Source organism: Crotalus tigris, unplaced genomic scaffold (genome assembly GCF_016545835.1).
Source record: "Crotalus tigris isolate CLP2741 ecotype Arizona unplaced genomic scaffold, ASM1654583v1 scf7180000017568.12009008, whole genome shotgun sequence".
Taxonomy (NCBI): Eukaryota; Metazoa; Chordata; class Lepidosauria; order Squamata; family Viperidae; genus Crotalus; species Crotalus tigris.
The window spans coordinates 6731896-6754382 of NW_024096478.1; the positions used below are offsets into that span (position 1 = coordinate 6731896).

A 22487-nucleotide genomic window follows, 5' to 3' on the forward strand; every position below is an offset into this window, starting at 1 on the left:
ACAACTTTATTATTATTATAAACAAAATTTCCACTCTTCTTGGATCTAGTAATCATTCTCAAGTTGCCCCATAGGAAAGGCCTTCTTACAATACCATGAAAATAGATACAATTTATGTGACTATTTCATTGAATACAGTATATATGCACACTAAACAGTGGGAGGTATTTCCCTAATCCATTTCTTGGTTCTCCAACAATCACAGGATATTTAACTCCTGAATTCAAGCCTTTGTTCATGATCTTTGCACCCTGAACATTTTGTTTTTTCTTTTTTTGATTGCTCCTATAGCAGAGTGAAACATTCTGGTAACTTACAAGAAAAAGCCAATGTTGCATCCAAATTAAGATAGACTTTTTTTTTCTATTTATCAACCTCTGCTAAGAGGCAAAGTCTAGCTCCAGATGGTAGCAGTACCAGGCTATTACTTAAATGGGAGAACACCAGGAAAACAGAAGCTGGTAGATTATTCAAAATTCAAAAAAATATCCCAGAAGAAAACTTATTGTTGCCATAAAACCTATGCAGATCTTGGGAATTAATTTTCACTTGAAGACTCGGCGAAGCAAGCAAAACCAAATTAAACCAGAATACATGTTCTGATGTAAATGATGGCGTGGGTCAAAGGGACCTCAACACAGAACATGAAGCTAGACTGCATTTAAGTGAACAGTAATCTAAATTATGTAGTAGCCTCTTTGACTGGTTGGAGCACTGACCTATTTAAGTCCCTTTTGATAAATGGGGAGGCAACTAATTATGGCTTCTAAGTAAATATATAACTTTTTTTCAACCTTAATTTCACCCACTGACAAAATGATGGCCATTGTGGCCCTGGCCAATCATCAAAAAACAAAACAAAGCAGGCCCACATTGTCACAAAGCACCCATTGACTGAAAGGTAAACTAGCCTTTATTGGGGCTAGGGAGCAGTGTTATTGATACAAGTCAACATAGTGCGGAAGCTTGGTGCTTTGATTTATAGTTGCTGCTTTGATTTATAGTAGGCAGGCTTCTTATGTTTAAGGGGAGGGGGAGAAGGAGAAAGAAAGTTAAATGAGATACTGAACATCTAGGCCAGGGGTCTTCAAACCTGGCCCTTTTATGACTTGTGGACGTCAACTCCTAGAACTCCTCAGCCAGCATGGCCAGCTGAGGAATTCTGAGAGTTGAAGTCCACAAGTCATAAAAGGGCCAAGTTTGAAGACACCTGATGTAGGCACAATGTTTCTATCCCTGATTTAGCTATCATGGTTATAGCATAAAAGGGAGCAACACATTTAAACTTCAAAGGGAATTATTCTTGTGCAATTTACATTTCTATCGAAAGCCAGGTGAGAAGATTATAGATGTTTAATGGGCTATGACAAAGCTGGTACTTTTTTGCCCTGGCTTCTTTGAAGCACTCTTCTGAACTACCCAAGGGTGAATCTTTATCACCTTCTTTGAGCCATTCTTGCTTGTATACTGCTGCATATATATTGGACTGCCATGCCATGAGGATTTTCCTAAAAGGATGATTTACAGGCCAATTACTGCAGAAAATGGGTTGGAATTAATGTGATTAATCATTCATTAGCTCCGGATCCCATCATTAAATGAAAGCAATGGAAAGAATAGTTATGAAAAGGGCCTTCTATGTGTTTCCTAGCTGATCTTGTCTGGACTTTGAAACTAAGCAGGGCTGGACCTGGTTAGTATTTGGGGATACTAATATCTCCAAGGTAGACTAAGTGAGCAGGAAGTTGAAAACAAAATCCTAGAATCAGGCAATGGTTCTTTTACCAAAAAATCACTAGAAGTTGAGTGTTCCCTGAAGGACACTTTATCCTTCAGATTATATACTCAGGAGTGATTAAGGTTGGCAGATTGCTTACCAAAAAAAGCCAGAAAAGGCTATCACACATCTAACGTCCTTTTGCTGGTGGGTTCCTGGTCTTTTAATATGCAATTATGTTACCTCCCATTGCTGATATATATACATCAATGGGCATAGTAATTATGTGCCACATATTGGTAAATGTATGGGCATACCTTGGCACAAAAACAGCCCTGGTGGCACAATGGTTAGAATACAGCATTGCAGACTAACTCTGCCCACAATCTGATGTTTGATCGTGACCAGTTCAAGGTTGACTAAGCCTCCCATCCTTCTGAGGTCAGTAAAATGAGGATCCAGCTTGTTGGAGGCAATATGCTGATTCTTTAAACCACTTGAAGAGTGCTGTAAAGCACTGTGAAGAGGTATAGAAGTCTAGGAGCTATTGCCATTGCTATTGCTACAAAAAGCAGTTAGTGCTGTCCTGAAAAAATACCTTGTATTTTTCTTGTCAATTCACATTTAGTTTGTTTTTTGAAATTCCTTTCAAAGAAAAAGACAGTTTTGAAGATATTCATATGGGTGGTCTGTGAGATCCTTGCAAGAATGTATTGACAAGTTAGCTAAGAGATGGGGATGACTTACATTTCATAGAAGAATCCCCTCTGCACAGGTCTGCAAGTCTCTATATTCTCAACCTGCCTCCAGAAGCGGTGAATACTCCAACACTGGAAGTTTTTAAGAAGAGACTGGACAGCCATTTGTCAGAAATGGTATAGGGTTTCCTGTCTGAGTAGGGGGTTGGACTAGATGACCTCCAAGGTCCCTTTCAACATTATTATTATTATTATTATTATTATTATTATTATTATTATTATTATTATTATTATTATTATCATCATCATCATTATTAATTATTGTTGTTGTTGTTGTAGTAAGTCTCAAATCCTATGGAAAGACACCATGGGAGAACTTCTCTGAGCTTCCATTGACTGGGAAGTATGCACAGCCAGGGAGATTTCATAGTAATGGAAAGATGCTACAGTAATGTAAAATGGAAACATCAAGAGTTGGGTTATGCATGCTTCATATTTGATTTGTAACTACTTGCAAACACAAAGGAGTACAAATGCAACACCTGTTTGTTTAATTAAAGGCAGTGGCATCTATTTCCAGGATCACATGGCAGAACTAGATGACTCCCCTCAGCAGCCTGTGGCTGTTTAAATAAGCTTTAATAACATGTGATGAATCAAATAAATGCTCTGACCAATCATGAGTGGCACCATGTGGCACTCTTCACCAACTCCACCTATAAAATTAACTCAAAGGAAAAAAAAATCCTCAAGCACAGAACAAAAGGAAGAAAAACTTCCTTTTCATCAGGAGAATAAATCTTCTGGAAAACTGCAAGGCAGATTTAGAAGTAAATGCTATATTTACTCAAAAAGAAGTCAATCCTGAATTTAATGTGAACCTTTTATTTCCCTAAAAAAAGAACAATTAGACCAAAAAGATTTATTAGCTCCATTACCATTATCACAGTGATAACACATTTATCTTAAAGACAATTTATTTTAGGAAAAACATAGCCTTCCTTTTAGGTAAACTCAGTGCAATTACATTAACTGCTGGAGAGCCATTTTAGTATAATGTTTAAAGGAATCAAACCAGAAATCGGAAAACTACGGTATGAGTTCTAGTCCCCTCTTAGGCACAAATCTAGCTGGGACTTTGGGCCAGTCACTCTTACTCAGCTCTAAGAAGTAGGCAATGGCAAAAACCACTTCTAAAAATATTGCCAAGGAACCACAGGGACGTGTCCAATAATTATTGACTCAAAGATATCAAAACAAAAGCTGCAGCACATGCCTCATCATCCTCATATTCACAGTATATATATACTGTGTTTTGTTTCAAAAAATACTCCCTTTTTCACCCTTCATCTGGATGATGTGCATTAAATCTGCCACAAATAATCCCACAACACAGATTATTCAGCATGCCTATCACATCATCAAGTGCCTCCTTCCAAGCACTTCACAAAAATTAATTACAGGTAGTTAATTAAAGCCGGCTGTACTGCTGTGAGAGCAGATAACTCAGAGATGCCAAGGCATCATCCAGGGACAGAATTATAAAGTAGGTTGCCTGCTTGGGAGGCAGGATAAGTTTACAGTTAGGTATTCCTGTTGGGGGTTCTGGTGCTTTCATTTTTCTGCATCTTTGTGGAACTCCAAAGTGAAGACAGGTTTGAAATGTATGACAGATGAGGAATGCTTGGAAATCAAAAGAATAGGTATGATAATTATTTAATTATTTAATATTTTTTTTAAAAAAAACAATTTTAATTTTTTTTTTAATTTTAAATTGAGAATGACGGCATCTTCCTAAATTGGTTTGTACTGTAGTGTAGTCATATGGAAAGCTGGTATCTTCCTAAGTTGATTTGTACTGTACTGTAATCATATGGAAAGCTGGTAAAGATTATAATAATCAATAGCTTCTTCCTGTCTTTTGTACTGCTCAGAGCTAAATGACATGAAACATTAAACAAACACCACGCCACTGTCTTTCTTGTTGTTGCTTCTGGTAGTGTAAATGCAGAACATTCTATCCTACGTAATTAAAACCACGGAACATCCGTAAGAGAGCCACCTATTTTTCCAGCTACTTGCTTTGCAAAACTCTGTTTGCCTCTGCTCAAAAATAAAATAAAATATTGCTCCTCCCTTTTCTCAGGATTCCAATATGCTTAATCAACTAAAATTGCTGCAACAACAAATTTCTTTGTTGACTGCTTCAGATATTGAAAAGAAATTGAAACATATGAAACATTTTTTTTGAACCTGCAAATAAACCAGGGAGTTGGTTGGCACACAATTAAAAAAACCAAATGGAAAAGAAGCCAATAATTAAACTACAAGGAGGAAACAAGACTTAAATGGATAAAATTAAAGACATTTTTGGAATTACTAAACTAATTTATATAAGAAACATCACATCTCCTTAGAACAGGGCTTTTCAACCTTTTCACCCATTGTACCACTTTTAGGATATGGCAACATCCGAGTACCACCAGTCGCCTAGCAAGGTTTCAAAAACTTGATGACCCCCCCCCAAAAGGGAAAAAAGTGATAAAGTACAAATAGTCCTCGACTTATACAACAGTTCGCTTAGTGACTGTTCGAAGTTACAATGGCACTGAAAAAAGTGCCCCCAAGCCACAACCGAGCAAGACATCTACCTGCCTGTCCGCCCGGTGGCGCTCTTTCTCCTGTCCGAGATTTTTATTGTTGTGAGCATTTCTGTTGAGGATTGGCAGTGGGGGGGTGGGGGGGTTGGTTTTTATTCCCCCCGTCTTCTGGGTGGTTGCAGCAGGTTTTGGTCACTTCTCATGACCCCGGGACATTGTGACCGTCATAAATATGAATCAGTGGCCAAGCATCTGAATGTAAATCACAAGACCCTAGAGATGCTGCAACATTCCAGCTGATTGGTGCTTCTCCTGGGCTCAGCATCCTGGCGCTGATCCTGGCCTTCCACTGCGCCCTGACAGTCCCGAAGAACACTGATCAACTGGAAAGTGGCACTGATCCTGGCACTTCCGCTGAGCCCTGACAGCTCTGCAGCTTCAGCCATCTCTCACTCAGGCTTGTGTGGTGCTGCCACCAGTTCAGCTCATTCCCCTCCCCTGCTACCACTTTTCTAGGATGGTTGCGTACCACCTGCCAGGTGCCAATGTACCACAGATGGTACCTGTACCACTGGTTGAAAAGCCCTGCCTTAGAAAGTATTAACAATTATATATCAATCCCAAATCTTCCTAAATTATCAGAAAACTATAAGCAAATGTTGAACAGTCCAATAACAACCTCTGAAATAACAGAAGCAATTAAAAGGATAGTGGTTTGTGCAGGGCTGGGGAGGCAGACAGGGTATGCTCTGAACAGGGTATTGGTCTCTTGTTTGCAATGTTATTGGAGTAGACTACTTTGTGTTTTGAAATTGTTTTGGATGATAACTTCCATAATCCTTGCCCATAGTCAGGCCAGCTGCAGTTGTTAGAAGAATAATAGTTTATCTCATCTACCACCATAATAGATAAATAAAAACAGAAGGGCAGCTGCATACTGTGGGTGTAATGCTTCGTGTAGTTTAGCTCTTGTGCTCCATCTGCTACCCAGTGTTTTTAACACACTTTCACACCCACATGTCTGCATTCATCTAGTTCAGGACATGAGGTCCTAGGTTTAATCTAGCTACATGAAGCAATTTTAACCTAACCATTTCCCAGCTATCCAATAAGTTGTTGTGTCTCTTTTCAGTCTGTTCTGATCTCTCTTTTAAGCTATTTTGTGTTCTCTCTGCTCTGAACTGCACTTCTGTACCAGGTGATTAATTGATTAAGTCAGGCATAATGAGTTTATAGATTTACAGTTTATAGATTTCTTTTTACAGCCGCCGTTTCTGTCTGTTATGCTGTTGCTTTGTAGCTTTTAAGAAAATCACACATCCTGCATTTGTTCATGTATCAGTTTAAGGCAGTCATCATGCCTCTTCTGGGACACTGAATATGCAAAATGATGCCCTAGATCAGGGGTAGGCAACCTTGGCTCTTTTATGACTCGTGGACTTCAACTCCCAGAAATCCTGAGGCAGCATGAGTCATAAAAGAGCCTAGGTTGCCTACCCCTGCCCTAGATGGACCCTCTATTTCAAAAGCAAATTGTTCGTTACAGCACTCCAGATACTTTGGTGCTGTTCTATGTGATTCTGTTCCTAATAATCCATTGTATCAATATTTCATGCAGTATATATATATATATATGCAATTATATATGATTGCACCATAGACCCGCACATGCATACATATAATCCCACCATGAGTTTGCTATGGCTTATTCCAGAGAGATAGAGGAATTAAGTTTTAATTAATTTATTCTACAAATAAATAAACAGCAATTGTGCTAGAATGGAAGACTTTACTGTAATGGTGCTGTGACAAGAGCAGTATTGTCTACATGTTCAGTATATAGCAAAATTTCATATGAGAAGATAAAACAACTAAGTAGTCTTTGCAACAAATGAACATACTTCTTTATCAAATCTGTATACTATTGAAATGTCCAGGGAGTTCCAATAGTTTACAACAGCCATTTAAAACAATAGTCAATACTAATTCCAAAAATGAAAATATCCATGGTGAGAATATGTAACTGACCAAGATAACTTAATTCAATTTTAAATGGAATAATAAATAGTTAACATTAATAATAAGCATAGATCTCACCTACGCCCCCAAATGACTTCCAACTTACCAACTTCTAGAAGCCCACCAAGGAGGAACCAACCAGAGCATTTTATTTAACTTCCAGAGAGGCTGTTCTTCAGAACAGTTGTCATTTCTGAAAACAGAAAGCATTGATATTTAGCTTTTGTTAGTGAGAGTTAGTAACCATGATTCTAAGATCCCAATTTAATTATATTTATTCAAGCACAATCAAACCTTTCCTCAATAAGCACCTTTTTTCTTGCATTACTTATGTTAGCAGTATGAACATTTCTTCTTTTCTTGCCCCACATTCTAAACTCCTGCAGCAAATAGTTTTCAGTCAAGTATTCCAAACACGGCATCCTTTAGATCAGACTTTTCCAAACTGTGCTCTGTGGAATTTAAGGATTCTATGAGATCTTGATGGGATTCCGTGGGAGGATAAGGGGTGGGGAGAGATCCATTAAACTACTACAACAACCAATTTCCCGTCATTAGAGCTTTGCCTGTTGATTCCAGTCAAAGCTGTGGGTTTTTTTTCCCTAAAAATTAAAAGGTTTTGTGAGCTGCTGGAGACATGTTAGATTTCAACATGTCTCCAGAAACTCACAAAGAACATAATTCTTTATGGAAGTTGAAGTCTAAAACATCTGAAGAGCTTTGGGAAGAGTGCTTTAAATAGTATGAGCTGGAAAGTGAGTTTACTACCCAACAATGTCAGCCATTGGAGGGCCAGGTTCAAAAAACTCAAGATGGCACCTGTAATTATGCAGTTGAAGCCCCTGTCCTTTTATGTTGCAGAGGGCAAATAAAAAGGGGGGGAAGGGCTTCAATCTAATAGTGGCAGCTATCATCTTGGCTTTTTTAATTCTACCCCTCACACAGACATACATTGTGGGCATCCCTGTTTCCCAAACAAAATCATTTGGATGGCATCTCCATACAAATATTTTGTACCATTGATTTTATAGAAAACGCCTCTAATGCTTGAAGACATGATGTGTCTGCTGATCAGTTGTGGCAGAATGGTTGCTGTCCGTAATATTTCCAGCTCTAGCCATTTCTGCAAATGTGATAATTTGCAGAAATTGTTTGCAACACATCAGTTCCCATTCGTTATCTATGATCAACCATTTGGGTTAATCAAGTTGTACCATAGAGCAATATATCCCACATAGTTTTGTTCATTGTTGCAAAAAAAGCATGAATGCATTAACTATAATAAGGTGAATTTGTAAGCACATCCATTCACGGCAGGAATAAACCAGCATGCTTTAATGGCATTCTGGTTTGTTTTTCCTCCCTCCCTCCCTCCCTTCCTTCTCCTCCCTCCTTCTAATTTCACATCCTATATACTTCCTAATGCTACTTACCTTTTTACTGGATTGTTCTGATATAATAACATGATGTACAGCAATGCCATGAGCAGAAAAGGGGGAAGAAGAAGCTGCTGGAATACAGTTGGAAATTAAGGAAACAATGGAGGTTAGGTATAGGAGGAAGAGAAAATCCACCAGAAGTCTAGTTTTAATGCTGAACTTGGGAATGGCCATTTGAGCAGTGATAACAAGCAGTGCCCATAGATAGATCTTGTCTTCACTAGGTGGTATAAGCATATGTTTTCATACACTAAGAATCTGAGCCATAGTGCCTGACTTGACATTTAATTTAAACCTTCAACCATGCAGTTCACTTCCCTGACCTCATACCTGTCCTTATCATGCTCATTCTGTCTTGCATTATCAACCTTGAAGCACCTCAGCTTGGTGACTAGTGGCTATTGGCACCCAAAAGTTTTCCCTAGAGACCAGAATTCCACAGTAATCATCATCATTGAACAAAGATATTTTTGGTGTGTTTATTTGTTTAAGTGGAAATTATTTCCTTGACTCTAATTACCCTTCATCTGTTCTTGCCTACAGCTTGGATGCAAAAGGGATTTCTCTGAACATTTGGCAATTCTTTCTTCTTAGTTCAGAAAGTAGACAATGGAAGAATTGTACCACTAAGTTCTCATCATTTTGAAATGCTGGACATAATTATTATTAGTACTACTAGTAGTAACAGTAATACCTAAAGTTGTCCAGTTACTTCCATGGCTGAGGGTGGTCTTAAACCTTGGTCTCCAAGTTCAGGTTCAACTTCTTAGCCATTATAGTGCACTGGCTGTTTACAATAAGATAGTGGTTAATACACTGGACTAGAAGTGGGGAAACCCAAATTCTAGTGTTGCTATAGGCATGGAAACCAACTGGGTCACTCAGTTCTTCTTTCTCAGCCCTAGAAAGAAGGCAACAGCCAACCCCATCTGAAAGTGTTGCAAAACACTCTTCAAGGACATCCATATGGTGGCAAGGGTCAGAACTGATGTGAAGGCACTACACACCCACAAACAGATAAATACACTTTATTATGGTGTGCATGGAACTGAATCTGAAGAGAAATTTGACAACAAGTATACAAATTGCATAGAGAACTGAAAATTTATGTAGGCAAAACGCTATTCCCTGCCCCAAGGAATTTACAGATTAATTTCAACTGTGTGGCACAGAATTAGGAGTACTAGTATCCTCCAGATATCAAACTTATAAGCCAGTGATTAGGAATTTGGGGAGTTGTAGTTGAAAACATCTGAAAGGTAAGGTAAGAAAGGGATGGATGTGAACATATTTAAGCTTTGATTCCTTGACCTGATGCTGGTAGCAGTGTTCCAATATTTGAGGGGCTGCCACAGAGAAGAGGGAGTCAAGCTATTCTCCAAAGCACCTGAGGGCAGAACAAGAAGCAAAGGATGAAAACTAATCAAGGAGAGAAGCAACCTAGAACTAAGGAGAAATTTCCTGACAGTTAGAACAATTAATTAGTGGAATGACTTGCCTTCAGAAGTTGTGAGTGCTCCAACTCTGGAAGTTTTTAAGAAGAGATTGGACAATTATTTGTCTGAAGTGGTATAGGGTTTCCTGCTTGAGTGGGGGTTTGGACTGGAAGGCCTCCAAGGTCCCTTCCAACTCTGTAATTCATTTAAAGGTGCAGGAGACCATTGGTTACCTACAGTTTGAGGATCTTGGAAAAATAGAGGAGTTAGGAAGGAACATATTCAGAGATCAGAGGACAGAAAGATAAGGCAGGCAAAGCAAACAGTCTGGTGTAGAGGTGGAAAGGAAGGAAAATTAAAACTACAGTGATTTCCAGGCAATGCACAGAATCTGCCTTAGGAAAGCTGAACATGTTTTTCCCAAGGAAATGCTTTTGGTGTGTGTATTGTGCATTATTCAGCAATCTCATTGCAGTATTTCGTCACTGGAAATAGGAAGCATTTTTGTCGCAGTTGCCGGAACGTTGTGTGCTATGCAGTTCTGAGCACATGATTGGGGATGCACAGGCACAAAAGCCAGCCCCCTCCACCACTGAGTGGTGAATTGTCTTTTTTTTTTTTTCTTAATAGGCTTTTGAAGGCTAAGCACTTCCCCTCTCTAGTTGAGGCACATAGATCTCACCAAGGAATATGCGAGCTTATCTCATTTCCTGACTCACTTACGAGATTCAGTTATCATTGTCCATGTATAATCTTCCAATATTTTCCATCACTTTTTCTCTCTCCTCCCTCCCCCCCATTACCACACATTAAAAATTAACTTGTAAGGAGAAAAAGGTGTACTAACTGCACAAAAACCATGGACTGGAATCGCTAGGACTGCCAGACTGAAAGTACATCACGTGTGTGTCAGAGAAAGAGAGTTTCTAAGGCTTTCAACAGGCTGTCTTGTCCTCAGATGTCCTCAAATGATCCCCCTGATAACAAGGGGTTTTCTCTCTCCTTTTCTCTAATAGGATGGCATTATTGTTGGTGCTGTACTCTCAAGAGCATGGTCTGGGAATAATGTTTGGTCATTTTGAGAGGCCTCCAGTAATCTGCAGCACAGATTACTTTGCTGAGCAAACTTCAGGAGAAAAGAAACAGGAAAGCTTATCTCTCAGCCAAGTCTCTTGGGGCTTTCTAAAACCAACAGCTTACTTTTCTCTTTCTCTCTTCTCTTTCTGTGATACACATACCCGCAGAGACATTTTTCGAGAAGAATTCTCAGGTCTAGTTGAACTAACCTGAACAAATCAGTCCCTAGCATCTGCTGTGTGAATCCCAGGAGAATTCAAGCAGGCAACCCCTCAGACAAAATAACTTCTTGACCTTCTGCCTTTCCTTTTTCCAAGGAACAGCAATACATGTCAAATGGCAGTCCTTGAAATAGCTCTCATCAAGTGTTCTTTCCAGCCTTCGTTTATGAAGAATGGGTGGGGAATGTTTGTTCTTTGTAAATTGGCTTGAGACTTTGAGCTAAACAAGAGTTTGTTTACAATAGGCAAAATACATAAACTGCTTTCAGTCTTTGCTCCTGCTTTCTCAACCAGCTTCTGCCTCTGATCTTTCTGTTACTTGAAACAAAGGATTGGCTAGCTAGCTCCTCCTTCTCCTAGGTAACTTCATCATTGGTGACTTGTAGCATCTGCTAGAGTCCTCCAACTATCATTGTGCCAAAATAATTGCAATGAGGGCAGGTTTTCTGTCATTTCGGTGATGACTGACTGATTCTATGATAAGCTGCAAGTCACTAGGGGAAATGGGCTTCGATAGTCAGGAAATAATTTTCACTATAGGGAACATCTGAAGAAAGACATGACTAAGAGTACAATTACATTTGTATGTATTTGTGTGTATAGGTAAAGAGCAAATAGCTAAATAGTCAACTGGTTTGGGATATAGCCCCTCTTGTGCCCCACTAATAAGCTGTATGTTTTACTTTCACCAGCAGTTCCTTTTCAACAAAACCCATACAACTCTGGGGGGCGTCCCACCATAATTCAATGCTATCGCTGTGGAGATACTTGTAAAGGCGAGGTGGTGCGTGTCCAGAACAATCACTTCCACATCAGATGTTTCACATGCCAGGGTAAGTGCTCCATGTTGTTCCAAGCTGAGACAGGATTGTGAACCTATTTAAAGTATAGGATGCCAGTAGGTCCATTTACAGAGTGAAGAGAAAGGGCCAGAGGTTATGGTGCCTTTACTTACTTATTTATTTATTTTAGATTGATTTAATTATATAATTGTTTTATTTATTTATTTATTTAATTCCTACACCAAGTTTTCAAGGACCAAGACAGAAGACAGACATGCCTCAGTTAAAATGTTTTCATTGCATATTTTTTGAATTGTAAGTAATTTAACTGAGGCATGTCTTGGTCCTTGAAAACTTGGTGTTAGGATTAGAAAGAAGTACAGTGCAAACTAAATGGAATGTCCTTAAGCAGTTGCAGAGTACCAATAAATGAGTTCCTTTGGCCACAATATAGGTCAGTAGGTAGAGTTGATAGCATACAGAAATTTGAAAAAAAAGGAACCTGGGTTTAATTGGGGTTAGGAAAAGTGAGAAGGTTCTTGCTTAAACTGGAGATGTGCATTTAAAGCCAGTCTATTACTCATTCCTAAAGCCTCCACAATGGTATTTTCATGAATTTACCTAGAGATTTTTAGTAGAAGTCTAAGAATCTTCATTGATGTGTAATTTCAAAGATATTCGGGAGGAAGTCATGCCTGTTAATCTGAAAAAAACTATACTAAGAATGATCTCTCTCTCTCTCCCTCCCTCCCTCCCTCCCTTCCTCTCTCCCCCTCGAATTGTAAGGTAGAATAACCAAGAGCTATCCTGGAATTTCTGATATTAGTCTTGAAAGCCTATCCAAATCTCTCTTTGTTCCACCATATAATAAACAAAGCAAGGTGGGATTACATTGGGCTTCTTTCCTTCCACTTTCCTCTTTCTCAGAACTATTTAATCTTTTCTGCAAGTCCCCCGATAACAGCTTGTTCAACATTTTCCTTATGTCCAAGATCAATTCTGCATTTTCTCTGTCTCTTTCTGACATACGGTACCCAGAGAATGTGTGTCTCTAGACATAAATGCAACTCCTAGCATCTCCAGACCCACATGATAGTTGCAAGGGATACTAGAAACTGCAGTTCCCACATATCTGCAGGACCTCAGGTTCCCCATTGCTTATTCTCTAACAGGCAGAGAGATCATTTCAAATAAATTTGTATGCATGCGTTGGTGCAGGCCATTGTGTTGTTTGATGATAGGCACAAGTGCTAGCTAATGTGAGAAAAACTCACTGTTTTGTTAAAGTAATAGAAGTGGTGAATTGGGAATGGGATGAATCTTTTGTAATTCATGTTGTACCCTTTATAGCTCTGGTTACTACTCATTAGAGCAGCTGTTTCAAATAAATGCAGCAAGAAGCCCACTCACATCTGTTCTGGGTTTAATTTTTCAGTTTCTTTGCTTTACTCCTCCCACTCACCCTTCCATCAGTAGGGCAGGGACATAATTTAGTACTTCACAACATTCAGTTTTCAGCAGAAGGCAATTTAGTCTCCAAATACGTTCAGGATCACATGTGGCATTTGAAAACTATCCCATGTAACAGGAAACAGATATGGAAAAGAATTCCAAAGATGGCCAAGACTTTTGTATGCAGTGTCACATGTGGCTCCTGACAGTCAAAGCTTCATGACGGGCATTATATGGCATGGCAAGAAAATGAGGACATGCACTAATACATGAAAACCTAGGTGAAAAACAAGCATAGAAGTACCATCGTATCAGTTCTTAAACTATAGAATGGTCATGAACAGTAACAATTTACTTAAATAAGCAAAGCAATGTCTCTTTGGTCCTGCTGCCTGTTTTGGTATTTACTCTAAAAGGGAACAAAGTGTGCTTAGCTATTAAATAAATATACAGAAAAGAAAAGACCTCATAGGAAAACAAAACATTTTTGTTGCCTTTTTATTTGTTATTTTATATGCAAAGTAAAAAAATACAAAATGCATTTCGGAAGAAAACTTCTTCCACAGGGATAGTTCAAAAATGAATTCAACTTATTATACCGTTACATAAAACACAAGAAATAGCTATTTAAAATACCAGCCAAATGTTGTTTAAAGGGGATATTAACCAAATATATATGATTTGAAGTGCAATTTTCATATACAAGCTGCACGTCACATTCTAAAAGTGTTTCATGGGAATTGTTTTTGCCTGGGGTTTTTATGTAATTGTACAATATATCCAGTTCATTTTCAGATTGCCCAAGGAATTCCATCCAAACCTTGCTAGATGTTTTTGCAATTAAATTAAAAACAAGGGCAAAAATAGTCTTTCTGTGAAATTTTGTCTCTTGTTCTCATCTTATATGAAGCTTCCATAATTAACCACAAAACTTCCTCATATTTAAATCTTTAGGACAATCAGGAAGTTGTAGCTTGTACACATTTTTTGTCCACCTCTATCTCAAATCCAAATTACCCAAGGAAATTCAGTTAAAGGTGGTTAGCAAGCTATTCTAATAGAACTCACATCAACTGACCGGCACCCTACAATTTCTCCATTCAGAAATCCCAGGATGTCTTGCCCTGTAAATAGAAAGACACCTGCTTTTCCATTATGCCATAATTCTTCCTCCTTCTGTTTGCTGACAAATGAGAAGAAGGTTCACAGCCATTCTGCCAAACCAAGATTGTTTGTACCAATGAAGGAGAATAAGAGAATAAGGAGAATAAGAATAAGATTGTTGGACCTGCTATGTACATGAGCATATTTCTTTGACCTTTGCCACCACCTCCTTCTTCTCCTGGGATCTTAAGAACCTTAACCTGGGGCTTCAATCTAGATAACAGAAAGCCACTTGAGTATCCCCACACCCACCCAATGGATCTCAGAAAGCAAGATCATGCAACTGATTATTTGTAACACTGTATTTATGTATTGCCCAAGTTGTCCTCAGTCATCCAAAACAGCCACTGAAACTGAGATCTAATTGTATAGTATCTTTCCAAATCCCAAAGAGTAGGTGCGAGTTGTTTTAATTGTGATGAGAAAGGATGCATGCTGATTTAAACAAGATTTTAGATTAGAATTGCAAAACATGTTTGAATGCAATGAACACACTTGCGTAGGTCCAGAAATTAAGCAAGTGGGAATGAAGACCACACCTGGAATTCTGCAGCCAATTTTGGTCACTATATCACAAAAAAGAGAAGAGCAACTGAGATATTAAAGGCCTGGAGACTAAAACATACAAAGAACGGCTGCAGGACTTGGGTTTGGCTAGTCTAAAGAAAAGAAGAAATGGGGGAGACATGATAGCAGTGGTCCAGTATCTGGGGGGCTGTCACCAAGAAGAAGGGGTCATATTATTCACCAAAGCACCAGAGGGAAGGACAAGAAACAATAGTTGGAAACTGATCAAAGAGAGAAGCAACCTGGAATTAAGGAGAAACTTCCTGACAGTGAGGACAATTAACCAGTGGAATAGCTTGCCCCCAGAAATCGTGGGCGCTCCATCACCGGAGATTTTTAAGAAGAGGCTAGACAGTCACTTGTCTAAAATTGTATAGGTCCTCCTGCTTGAGCAGGGGGCTAGACTAGAAGACCTCCAAGGTCCCTTCTAGCTCTATTCTATTCTAATTCAGTGCACTGGAACGTTCACATGCCAAGCCCCTGGAGAAAGTAGCTCCAAAGAGCATTTGTTCATATACTAAATCATTTTTACCCCTTTTTAAGAAACAGTCTTCTACAACTCTTAAAAAATTCATTACTAGCTTCTTCTTTTTTCCAAGTTGGTGCACTCAGCTTGGAAAATAAATGTGATTTCATTCAGATTATCTTCCACAAATATTCAGTAAACAAATCACAGTAAATGAAGAAATCAACAGCAGTTTAAAGCACCTAGAGAAACCCAGGTATGATTTTTTTTATGTTGCATAAACATCCACAATATCTGACCACTGATCTTAATCATAATCATATCTGAGGATAAAAAGGATGTAGAAAGTGCTTAATAAAAGAAGTCTTCTTTATTGCAGGAACATAGAATTATTATCACTGCTGTAGCATGATAGGGGCATAGTTGTGCAATTAACTAATGCATGTTGTCTAATCCACCCTAAAATTTTATTCACTTATTCAAATATAATAGACATACCCATCTCCCAAAATCAGCCTTCTGTGGTTGTGAGTGGGACTTTCATTGAGAAAATTATTTCTGCAGTCATTTTAAGTAATATGTTATATAGCCCAGAGAATCTAACTGGTAAACATTTCCTTCAACATGAAAGACCACTCCCCCACACATATACACTTAAACTCTTCTATAGCCTACTTGTGGGGCAGTATTATCATCCTGTTTATCAGCCTCCAAGGAGAAAAATGAACAACAGATGAAAAAAAAAGAATCAGCATGTCATATTGCAGCTGTATTATGAGTTCCTAGTGACCTAGTCCATAAGTCAGACCAAGGGCAATATCTTGATTGATTCATTGAGTTGCAACCAGGGAAGTCTATACAAAACAAACTTCTCTTAGCAGTACATGGATGATTTATGTACGGGGGGGGGGGAATTCAAGCAAATCTGAATGTTCTCATGCTCCTAGACTTTATTGGCTCTGCTGGCTTTCAGAACACCACAGGAAAAGTGTATGTCTCCAGCCCCCTGGAGTTTGATGTTGATTATTCTGTTAGACAAAGACTTCAGCCTGTCTCCAGCTTCAAAAGGTACTTAGAACCACCAGGAGAGAACTTGGCAGCCCTCTTTATTTGCTTCCAAAGCAAAAGGAAATCCTTATTCCCTAATGGGAAGTAAGGAGAAGGATGCTTGGTGGAAAGATGAAGTGACTGAGGGAAAAAAATAAATGAAGATTGCTGCAAAAAATGAAAACAAGAGAGAATTGTTGAATAATAGGTCTAGAGAGAAAATATAGGTGCAATCAAGGAGAACAAGGAGGAGATAAGGATTGAAAGAGGCAAAGAAAATGCAGATTGGGGCTTTTAAAATATTTTTTAACCCCATCTTAATTATTTTTACAAATAACTCCAGGCAATGAACATATCGAATACACCTTCCTCCTCCTATTTTCCCCACAATAACCCTGTGAGGTGGGTTAGACTGAGAGAGAAGGACTAATCGAAAGTCACTCAGCTGGCTTTCATGCCTAAGGCAGGACTAGAACTCATAGTCTCCTGTTTTCTAGCCTCATGCCTTAACTGCTACATCAGATTGACTCTTTGATGGAATGTAAACATTATTTTGGAAGTGATTGATGAGGGTAAACAAAGATCATTGAGCAGGAAAAGTGGCATCAAAAATAAAAATGCTTTAAATGAGAAAGACAGCTGTATATCAAAAAGTGGGATTGAAACAAATGCTATAAGTGTTAATGCCCAAGAAAAAAACAATGGCAAGAAAAACATAAATGCTAGGAAAATATTGGCTCTGCAGGTGTAGCTGACATACTTGGAGAAATCTAGGATACCAATAATCCTCAGATTGTAATGGCAATTGGGACCTGGATTGTAATCACTAAGCAATGCAGCCATAAAGCACAATATTTTTTGGCAATGGCAGTCTCAGCAGTCCCAGTTGCTGCTGTAAACCCCAAGATGCACAGCAGGTCATGAAATAAATCCCAAGTAAGGAGCCTGAGAGTGCCACAGGGTTTGGAGGAGGCCAGTGCAGTCTAGATCAGGGGTCCCCAACCCCCGGTCCATGGACCAGTACCAGGCCACAGCATACCAGCAACCGGTCTGCACAAACAAGCAAAGCCCCATCCGCAAGATGCAGGCAGCACACAAAACCACGCACCCCCTGGTCCACCGAAAAACCTTTCTCCATGGAACCAGTCCTGGTGCCCAAAAGGTTGGGGACCTCTGGTCTAGATAGAAGTCAGAGGCTGGGGGGAGGAGCTGGGATGACTGGTGCAGGCCACATGCAAGTCAGGAGGGGGTTTGGGAGGGTCAATGCAGGCCATGTGTGGGTGAGGGGGGTGGTGCATCAGACAGAAAAAACAAGAGTGTCGTATTGGAGTGACCTGCACCTTGACTGCTGGCTTTCCATTGAATTTGCCTGTGATCAGCCAGCACTATCTGCAACCTTATAATTGCAAGCTGAGAATCTTGAGCATTTGGATTGTAATCACATGCCCATGGGGTTGCTATAATAGCCAGAGCTTCTAAGTCCAGTCATACATCCAGTGGTGGGATTCAGCCGGTTTGTACCAGTTCAGCAGAACCGGCAGCTAATTTTTTGTTGCCCAGGCCCAGAATGGACTTTCGGAAGCGGCATCCACACAAAGAACTGGTTGTTCATATATTTGAATCCCACCACTGTGTACATCCATTTTTTTCCAAGCTGTAACTGTAATGGTCACTGAATGAATGGACGTAAGCCAAGAACGATGTGTATGAATATGGTCTCATTATGGAATGGCTGCACACAACATATGTGTGTGTGTGTGTGTGTGTGTGTGTGTGTGTATGTGTATGCTATATTTGTGCTTGACAATAGAAGGGATGCCATTATTGTTCTCTGGCACAAAGGGAGCAGTAACAAAAATGAATTACAGGGAAATTAGTTTGTTTAGTACACCTGGAAGTTATTTATCAGAATTCTAATCAAAGGAGCCCAAAAAGGAAACAGCAAAGTTTTGGATGTGTTGTGCCAGACAGTAGGTGTCCAGACTGGCTTTTTTTTTTTTTTCCTTAGCAGAAGCAGAGATGCATGAATGTGGGAATGTACAAATATTGATTTATAGAAGATGTCTGATAATGTGAGATGAATGAAATGTGAAAAATGAAAGTATCTGCATGTAAGAATGCACCTCTGTCAAGTTTGTCATATGGAAATCAGCATTAGGTGTGTCAGGAGAAACATAAAAACAAATAGAATTCAGTGGCAATTGTGTGGCAAAAAAACAAGAAGAGCCTCAAGAATTAATATGGATTATATACCAACAAAGTATATGGAGATGTTTTGGTCAACAAGAATCAGATTGCATGTTGCATATATCAAAGAGGAATGAATGGATTGAGAGGAATGGGAATATTGAGAAAATTGTAGTTGGATGAAGCAGATGAGATCACTGAAAGGAGAGAGGCAAGTCTTACGTAAGAAGCAGCATGTAGATGTGGGGTGAAAATGAATTAACTCTGTTTTTTAAAATTAAATTCAGCATTGGTCATGTTGCCGCTATTGCTTTATCTTGATCTCGTTCATCTTTTTAACCTTCCCAGAAAACTATATTTGAAAAATAAATGTAGTCTTCCCTCTCCCACTCCAAAATTGTTCAGGAACTTATCCCAGTTTGGGTCTTCCTGATGTAACGGGAGTAAAATTCCCAAATATATTCTTACTGGCGACTACAGATTGACAGCGGTAAATTGAGGCAAGCTTGCCTGTGTGACTGTAAAATTGCAAAATGCTTCAAAAACTACTGCTCGGACTATCTGTCTTTCAGTGGGTCATATCTTGTGAGTGTAGTAATTGAGCCATTTCTTCACTGCATTGCCAGTTTGTTTCTCTCCCTTGCCTCACTGGAGAATTACAGGCCAAGGTCTCTGAAAAGACAAGAACTCCACTCAATGTATTTCTCATTCCTTCCCATGGCACCAGTTGCCATTAAAGATCCAATACACCAGTGGCCCCTCTGCTAGCCTACTCAGCCTCTCAACCTGTCTGGTTGTAGTCAATCAAAAGGGCACATCTTGTTGCCGTCATGCACCAAGGCTCACAGCCAATTCCCCAGGCCAGGCTTTCTCTCGGCAGAAATCTCTCTTCATAACATCTCCCCCACCCTCACCTTGCTTTATTTTCACTGTATGGTGCTAACAACACAACAGAGGCATTATAGAACATTACAAGATGTATCTTGCCCTCCTAGAGTCTGTAGGGAGTAGGGATGGTAGATAAGAAGTTACTATTTGATGATGGGCAGAGGAGGGTGGCAGAAGGATGGAAATTTATCCTTACAATTCAAGAAATGGTTTCACTGAGGTGACTCGGAGTCCATCATTGCAGAGAAACTCCAAACTGGCTCAGGCACTTCTATAGTATCTAATGGTGACCTGTGACCAGAGAACACTGATACAATTCTAACACACCAGATGGACCTTTCACATAGGGAGTTCATCAGTGTACTGAGATCACACTGCCCAGTGCCAGTCATCCAGAGGGGGCAGCAGCAGCAGCCTTGTACCTCCATAATTATTTTGTATGGCTTCCTGTCCAACTTGTTTTCTAAAGATTGTTTTGCACAAACTCCTACACATAAGCATCTCATTAGACACACCCTCTCCTTAGGAAAGCATTGCATAATGTGATCCTGTGTGTGTGTGTGTGTGCGCGCACGCACACACACACACACACAGTGGCCCTTGACAACCCCAGCAAATATGTACATGAAAAAAGTCAATAAACAAAAACAGAGAGCAGAACATGTAATTTGGATAGCAAAGATGGAACTGACAGAGCAGAAGGCAAAAACTGGCTGAAGGCATGCTGGAGCAGAAAAGCTTTCAAGCTTGATCAGGGAGATTGTCATCAGGGAGAAGCCAAAGGATTTCCTGAGTCGTAGGGCCTGCCAAAGCTGCGCCATGGAAAGACCCTCTCACATGCCGGCACCAGTCAAGCCTCAGGTGTCAGTGAGGGGATAAAAAACAGGTGGCGGCTTCAGATAATCCTGCGTCAGGCTGCTTTATCTAATATTTAGATACTAGAGAGCGAATAGGCTGAGTTGATAGGAGGTGATTCGGAAGACACATTTAAGCCATTCCAATTTGTGAAATGAATGACCGAGTACATTGAGTGGAGATTAGCCAGGGGTCATAGATATAAGAAGGAAGTCAGTTTTCGACTGGCTGATGAGAATTCCTAAGTATGGCTGGTCCCCCTGTATTTGGTCTTCCTAAAAGTGATGTTTTGGGTGCTCCAATGCTGGAGATTTTTAAGAAGAGATTGGGCAACCATTTATCTGAGATGGTATAGGAATTAGCTGGCTCAGGAATTCTGGGAGTTGAAGTCCACGAGTCATAAAAGAGCCAAGGTTGACTACCCCTAGTATAGGGTCTCCTGCTTGAGCAGGAAGTTAGATTAAAAGACCTTCAAGGTCCCTTCCGACTTTGTCATGTTTTGTGGAAGAAACACAACTCTTATATTTTGGGAAAAGCAATGGGGCTGATGCCAATAAAATTACTGTACAAAATGTGGATCCATTCACCTTGGCTGTGAAGCGTGGACAAGGTTTAACTCCTAAATGTCTCCCCTTTGATTGACAAACGAGGCTTTAGGCATGACACAGACACCCCATCTTTATGATGGCACCTCAAGAAGTGTCTGCTGTTTTAAAACAAAAAGGTGCCTATTTGGAGAGGTGAAAGGACTGACTTTTTTTTTAATCTCTGCATGTACTTTCCCCTCTAGTGTGTGGCTGTGACCTAGCGCAGTCTGGCTTCTTCTTTAAAAATGGGGAATACATCTGCACCCACGACTACCAGCAGCTCTATGGCACCCGCTGTGACAGCTGCCAAGACTTCATCACTGGAGAAGTTATCTCAGCCTTGGGCCGGACTTACCATCCCAAGTGTTTTGTGTGCAGCATGTGCAGGTGAGTCAACTGTCTGACAGCAACATGTGAACCCCTCAGGAGTGACGACGATGGTGAGCAGAATCCCCCTTGGGGAAAAATGCAGTATTCATGTTAAACCACAGATTGCATTACAGCTTTGTTGCAATCAGCATACGACTTACGACCACAACGGAGCCCCAAATTTCTGTTGTTAAGTGAGACATTTGTTAAGCGGGTTTTGCCCCATTTTACAACCTTTCTTGCCACAGTTCTTAAGTGAATCACTGCACTTAATAAGTCAGTAACCCAGCTGTTAAGTGAGCCTGGCTTCCCCATTGACTTTGCTTGCCAGAAGGTCGCAAAAGGTCATGAATATGAACCGGTTGCCAAGCATCCGAATTTTGATCGCATGACGATTGGGGATGCTGCAAAGGTGGTAGCTGTGAAAAACGGTCATAAGTCACATTTTTCAGTGCCGTTTTAACTTTGGATGGTCACTAAATGAACTGTTGTAAGTTGAGGGCTACCTGTACATTGCCTCTGCATCTTATCAGACACGGGGGAGGGTAGAGTTGTCAAATTTGATTCCTTTTATTTGGGAAAAACAGAATCTAGACTGGAATCTCCTTTCAGCCGGTACCAAGATTTGATCCCAGTCCAGCAGTTGCAGGAGAAGCTTGGCCTCCACCCTTAGAATTTGCTCCCCAGTTGGCAGATCTTCTCTGGAAAGTGATGGTTGCCTAAATGCCTTGCCTTTCTAGCCTGATGTGCTCCCCTGGAATTCAACATCAACAGTGTGTTTTGTTTCGTTTTGTTTTTGCTTGTTTCCTTTTCTTCTTCCTTGTTCTCCAAATAATAATTTATCCTGCCCATAAAAACCTCTCCTTTTCAGCAGTTGGTGAAATAATTGATGTTACCAGCATGGCAATGAAAACAT

General features: G+C 39.9%; 1 protein-coding gene across 11 annotated transcripts in view; it reads left to right on the top strand.

Annotated features, from left to right (window-relative positions):
* ABLIM3 (actin binding LIM protein family member 3) overlaps positions 1 to 22487 on the top strand; it is a 180789-nt gene that overhangs the window by 79950 nt on the left and 78352 nt on the right. For 10 of the 11 annotated variants that reach the window (XM_039352477.1, XM_039352506.1, XM_039352495.1 and 7 more), the window contains exons 2-3: positions 11900 to 12040; positions 21406 to 21589. In XM_039352477.1, the coding sequence (XP_039208411.1) occupies positions 11900 to 12040; positions 21406 to 21589 (325 nt within the window). The remainder of the gene's footprint in view (positions 1 to 11899; positions 12041 to 21405; positions 21590 to 22487) is intronic. The other variant, XM_039352485.1, reaches the window with a different exon arrangement.